Source organism: Dinoponera quadriceps, unplaced genomic scaffold (genome assembly GCF_001313825.1).
Source record: "Dinoponera quadriceps isolate SergipeBrazil2010 unplaced genomic scaffold, ASM131382v1 scaffold3, whole genome shotgun sequence".
NCBI lineage: Eukaryota > Metazoa > Arthropoda > Insecta > Hymenoptera > Formicidae > Dinoponera > Dinoponera quadriceps.
Genome location: NW_014554293.1, coordinates 1,181,520 through 1,187,104, shown reverse-complemented (window position 1 = coordinate 1,187,104; position 5,585 = coordinate 1,181,520). Strand labels below are relative to the sequence as shown.

General features: G+C 44.9%; 1 protein-coding gene across 1 annotated transcript; it reads left to right on the top strand.

The window, feature by feature from the left end:
- The first annotated feature begins 598 nt into the window (after positions 1 to 598).
- On the top strand, positions 599 to 4,823 carry LOC106742181. The gene is made up of 4 exons (XM_014614892.1): positions 599 to 769; positions 2,575 to 2,747; positions 3,191 to 3,307; positions 4,694 to 4,823. The coding sequence occupies exons 1-4, from the start codon at positions 599 to 601 to the stop codon at positions 4,821 to 4,823; spliced, it is 591 nt and encodes a 196-aa protein (XP_014470378.1).
- Positions 4,824 to 5,585: the final 762 nt, after the last annotated feature.

The following is a 5,585-nucleotide window of genomic DNA, read 5'->3' as shown; positions in this document are numbered from 1 at the left end:
TACTGCTGTATTATTTATTATTATTACTTATATTATTACTATATTATTCATTACTTTACTTTCCTCTTGTTATTATTATTGCCTTTACTTTCGCCGGGGAGTGCTTCTAGAGTGCTGAATAAAATGACCTGTCTATCTATCGATCTACCTCTCTTTTCTTCGGCGAACATCTTCCTTTCGCGCGCGTTTCCACCGCCGGTTTCCTAGCATCGCGTTTACGCTCGCGTAATCAGTGGTTAAGGTGCAGGCCACGGGAGGAGAAAAAAACACGCGGTCGGGTGACAAGCGGGCCGTGTAATAACGGGAATGATAGCGTCTCTCCGCGTAGACGTGTTTAAACAACGCGGGAGTAAATAAGGCGCGCGCGAACTGGCCCTCTCGTAGTGTTTGGCGAGCGAATCATCATCGGGCGGGCCGTTAAATCGCGGAAGAACACGCCAGGTCGCGGCCAGGTGTATTACGTCGGTTGTTACCGTTAGCGAAAACCACCCGCCGAAAGCTCGCGCGCCGCTTACGTTAGTAGCGCGACGACTACGTCGTCGCCACGAGCCGTTGAGCGTTCGATGACGGAGCGAGCATGCGGCATCTCGTCTGAACTATGTCGGTCTATCGACAGCTCTCCTTCCTCGTCGGCTGTCTCAACTGGCTGATCCTCTGCACCGGCTCGGTACTCCTCCAAGAGAACGCGACCAAGGTCGACCAAGTCGTGCCCAGAATCTTGTCGCGACCTAAGAGGTACTTGATTTTTCCGCAGGGTAGTAATTTTCAGGTAAAACCATTTACTTAAATACTGCCCGGCTCGAAACTTTCGTTCTACATTAGGCCCACTTAGGTCTACGTTGAGTCTTCAAAAGTTTTCTACCGCGCTTCCTTGGACGCTATAAATGGGACGTCGTTTTCTCCTCTTGAAGATTTAACGTAGAATTTGAAATCTCCTTCTTTTTGGGAGGTCTGAGTTCCCTTTGTAGCATTAAAGGAACACTATGGCTGCGGTTCGATTCACGCTTACAACCCGCTGTAAACTTCGTTCTACCTTCCTCTGGCGTGTAATGAACAAATGGAGGTGGAATGACGCTTGCAGTGCTGTAAGCGTGAATCGGACCGCGCAGACTGTTGGCGCTTCTTTGATGCTACAAGTGGGGAATTATTTTTGTTTTCTTCACCTGAGGACTTAATGCTACTTAATGTAGAACTAAGTAGACTTAATGTAGGATCAAAATTTCGACTCAGATGCTTGATGCGTTGACTGTCGATACGAACGAGTTGACTCGCGTGAGTCTCCTTCTCTGAGCGAGAAATATGACCGGTTGGAAAAGTAACACGTTGATTTCAAGGAGCTCCGAACAAGGGAAAAATCTATAATGTGTACGGGATGCAAAAGTTAATCAAATTGACAATGCGGAACGGAAATCTCAATAATCTTGATCGTATCGTTTCCGAGATATTTAATTATAAACTCTTGTATAGTGTATTTTGTATAGAAACCTTATAATACAACAAATTTCTGCTAATTTGACATACTTGTGTGTAAGATAGAAGTTTAACGAACTGTCATAACGATAAACATTTGAGCATATTTTAGTGAAGTATCAAATAAATTTGTCGTCAGATCGCGGAGAAATTTAGATTTCTCTCGATGAGAATATTTGTGAAATCGATAATATGTGAGAGAAAACATGGTAGTATATGTGGAAAGTTAACGCTAGATCTGAAATAACCTTGTATAATGCCATTTTTATATTCACTTCCGTATCTATTATTCATTTCAATACATAGCGCATATTTATGCATCTTCGAATTACATTTTTTATTCTTTACTCTTTATTCTTTGTTAACGGGAATAGACTCTTTAGCACACGGAAAAAGATGTTTGATTGAATTTATTAGACAGTGCATTTCGTAACTATATTTCTTTCCTTATTGGTATTTACATCAAATGAGAGGGTTTTACAACTTTTATTTCGTCCTGTTTTAAATAAACGATAACTTTCAAAATAAAAAATGATTATATATATTATGACGTTTCCGAACTTCATCTAATATTGTTGCAAAATCATCTGTCTAATTATTTCGAACGATTCTATCAATAAAATACCCATTAATTGAAGAATAGCGCTAAAACCTTAAAATAACGTGGGGAACGCGCAAAGTTTCCCAACGTCACTACGGCAGTCAACGTGTTAAAACGGAGACATCTTTCTTTCTTTCTCTGCCTCTCTCTCTCTCTCTCCCTCTCTCCTTCTGATACCTCGATTTGTTTTCGCAATAAGGCGCGAACGAATTACCGTGAGCCGTGATGTCGCACGCGATCGTCGGCGGAAGACGATTCCCGCGCGGGAACGAAGCGGTCGCGTCGAATTCGGTCGGGCGTTTCGCGGACGCCCGCTGCGACTCGTGAGCTGGCGAACGGATTTTTGTTGCCCCGAAGATTTCGGTACACGAATAAAGTAGAAAGGCAAAGTGCCTGCTCCCTTTCTCTCCCTCCCTCCCGTTTCCACGGCCGGGCCGCCAGCAGCCTGCGAAATTTACGTGGGGAATTGAATCTCGCGCGCGGATGTTCCGTGTATTTTCCAGTTAGTGTATTGTCTGACTATTGGGGCGTACGGCCGAGACGGTGATTTGGTCCTGGGACTGACAGCTGCCTTAGCCTGGGAACTTCCGAATCAGGTCGACTCAAAGATATCGAATTTGCTTCACCGTAGAAGCCGGGCCGTCGTATATCCGAAAATGGAGGCTTTCTTGCAGTCGTAAGTGTCGTTATTCCGTATTTTCGACCGGCTTTTCTGATCTCTCTCTCTCTCTCTCTCTCTCTATTTCTCTTGCCTCTCACGCTTCTCCGCGTCTCGTCGGATCGAGCGTCTCGACGAATATCGCGCAAACAGCTCGAGACGCGCGAGAAAGAAGGCAGACGAAGGGCAGCGAGGCTCTTAAATAGGCGCGTCTCGCCCGTAACGAGCGTAAAATCTTCGTTCTTACGCACGTTCTCGGCGTGCACGCGTCGTCGTGAGGACGAGATTTACTTTTAACTGCGATTGCGAGACGGGATCGTCATTCCGAGCGTAATTGTTTCCGCGGGAGACACTCGCTCGCCCGTAAGCCGAGCTGTCGTCAAACTTTATTCGTCGAGAGGGTACGAGAGGGAGAGGGGAGGAGAGGAGGAGGACGCTTTTAAATTAAACTTTATCGGCAGCACCGGCCTCGACGGTAGATCCTGCGTGATGAGGGCACTCTGCGAGGCGGGCCAACGAGATCCCTCCCGAGTAGGCACAGGCACCTTTGTCCAGGAACTCCTCCACGCAATTTTCACGTAAGTGTGTGTGTACGCGCGCGCGCGCGCGCGTAAATGAACGTGTGCAATCCCATTATGAGCGATATCTCTTTCGCTCCGTAAAAATAAAAAAATTTCCGCGATAGCTCTCTCTCTCTCTCTCTTTCTCACTAGAAAAAATTTTGAAGATAAACTGTACGAACACCTCTTTCAACAACCCTCAGTCTGGGCCTCCTTGAATATCGCTTCCTCAAAATTGTAGAAATGTTTTTTAGCCACGCTTTTCTTTCCTTAGGTGAATGACAGAGAGACGATCTTAGATACATGATTAATAAATAAAGTCTATAACAGCCAGGATAAAATATAGATATAAAACATGATCGATCTTGTGTTTGAAACGAATTGTGATCGATTTTTTAAAATAATTCTTGAAAGATCATACAGGTGATTCTCATGTTTCAGTTCACATTTCCGGCTCTATTCAGTGAAAGTAAAAAAGTATGCGAAATTGTACTCTCTACATTTTTTAGAATGGAATTTCTTTCGAAATGTAAAGTATGCAATCACCAAGTCATTCGATGGCTATTCCACTCTGAATCATCGGGTGAATCTTTTAATTCGAAATTGAGGTGTGAATTCGATGTGCTTCACTATGACAGGAATATATTCACTCTAATCGATCGAAACATTCGCTCATGTGGATTCAGAAGCTTGAATGAAACATTCATTCTTACAACTTTAAGGTGGCAGTATTTTTACTATCACTCTAAGCAAAAATAATAAAAATCCACTTCAAGAAGCTTAGAGAGTAAAAAGAGAAAAATGTAGAAGTTGAGAGAGCTCTGCTTTAGTTAAAGCGCTCTACACAAAGAAAAAAATTCTTTTGGATTTAATATACGAGTTTGTTTGACTCGGGTTTGTTTAACAATGTAAACCATATTGTTTGATAGAAGAAACAGTATTACTTGGAGAAAGTAATATTTGGTTTTCAATAACGAAAATGTATTTCATTACACATCGTATTAAATATCGTTCTACTAAAACAAAGAAGTTCTTCAATATTTTTCTAACATAGCGTTACTTCCTTCAAATAATTCGTTACTTGTAGCAGCCATTGTAATATTCGGATGAAAATATCAAAGAAATACGACGTGAAAATACCCAACTTACGACTTTATTGTTTGAGAAGCCAAATAATTCCGTTCGTTGAACCAAATGTTCGTTCGTTCCGCTCCAAAAGATCAATTCGTCACAACCAGAGAAATTTGATTAAAACCAAAGAAATCTTCTCCTCCGAGCGGGGAACATTGTTCCAAGGCGCGCAACAAACAGCACTTTCTTTCTGTCTCTTCCCCCCTTCTCGCCATCGAGTCCTTCACAGTAGCCGAGTAAAATCAAGGAAGAAAAAATATTAATTGCTCACAGATTGCCGAGAGACGGCGGCAGATTCGACCGATCCGAAGACCACGCTTACGATCGCGCGTACGAGACGGGCGGAAGCTGCGAACGGCTGTATCCCACGTGTCGCTACTCTATTTACGACGTGGACTTTTGAAACTGCGGCGGAAGCGACCCGACTTCCCTCGTTGCATCGTGCGAAGAAAGAAAGAGAGAGGGAGAGAGAGAACGTTGCAAACTGCGGACTGCAGGCATGCATACGTGCGATCGTGACGTCGAGCACGTTGCAAATCTGATGGGAAACTTGCCGCTCGCGAGATCTTAGCGAAGTTTTCCTGGCAGCCGGCCCGTGCCGATTTTTCCGCCTGGCGTTTCGCGTCTGCCGGCAGTTGCCTAACGTTCTCGTTCACCCCGCGTCTAATTTTTATTATATATTTTCATTATATATCGGAATCAGCCCGACGACGAGACCCGGGGAACGACGGTCGTGTCCGGCGATTCCCCCGGACCATTTTACCACTTCGCCGAGCCGAGAGGCTGAAAGAGCGCGGCTGAATCTGCGGCGTTTCTTCTCCCCGCCGACTGATTCTGTCGCGCTCGTGTGAACGCAGTATTTTCCATCGCACGAGTCGGGATCGATCCATCGATCGGGCGAGGGAGAAAGCGACGGGGGGACGCGAGCGAGCACGGAAAGCACTCGTTGGTTTGTGTATCGAATTTTTCGTAACAAGGTAGCGTTTCCAGCTAGATTGCGTTCGGCGGGCTCTCGCACGATAAACGATTATTTAACACCGGCGACGATTCCGGCGTGGGAGGGTGGGCGCGCAGGGGCTTGAATTCAGAAAGTTCCGCGGCGAGGCTCGCGCGCGCTCTATGAATATTCTATATCGATCATTACATTACTTGCGCAACGCGTAAT

Coding starts and splice junctions, on each gene's coding strand:
- LOC106742181 (XM_014614892.1), top strand. CDS start 599: ATGTCGGTCTATCGACAGCTCTCCTTCCTCGTCGGCTGTCTCAACTGG. Junction 2,748..3,190: donor ATGGAGGCTTTCTTGCAGTC/GTAAGTGTCGTT, acceptor CTTTATCGGCAG/CACCGGCCTCGACGGTAGAT. Junction 3,308..4,693: donor CTCCTCCACGCAATTTTCAC/GTAAGTGTGTGT, acceptor AATTGCTCACAG/ATTGCCGAGAGACGGCGGCA.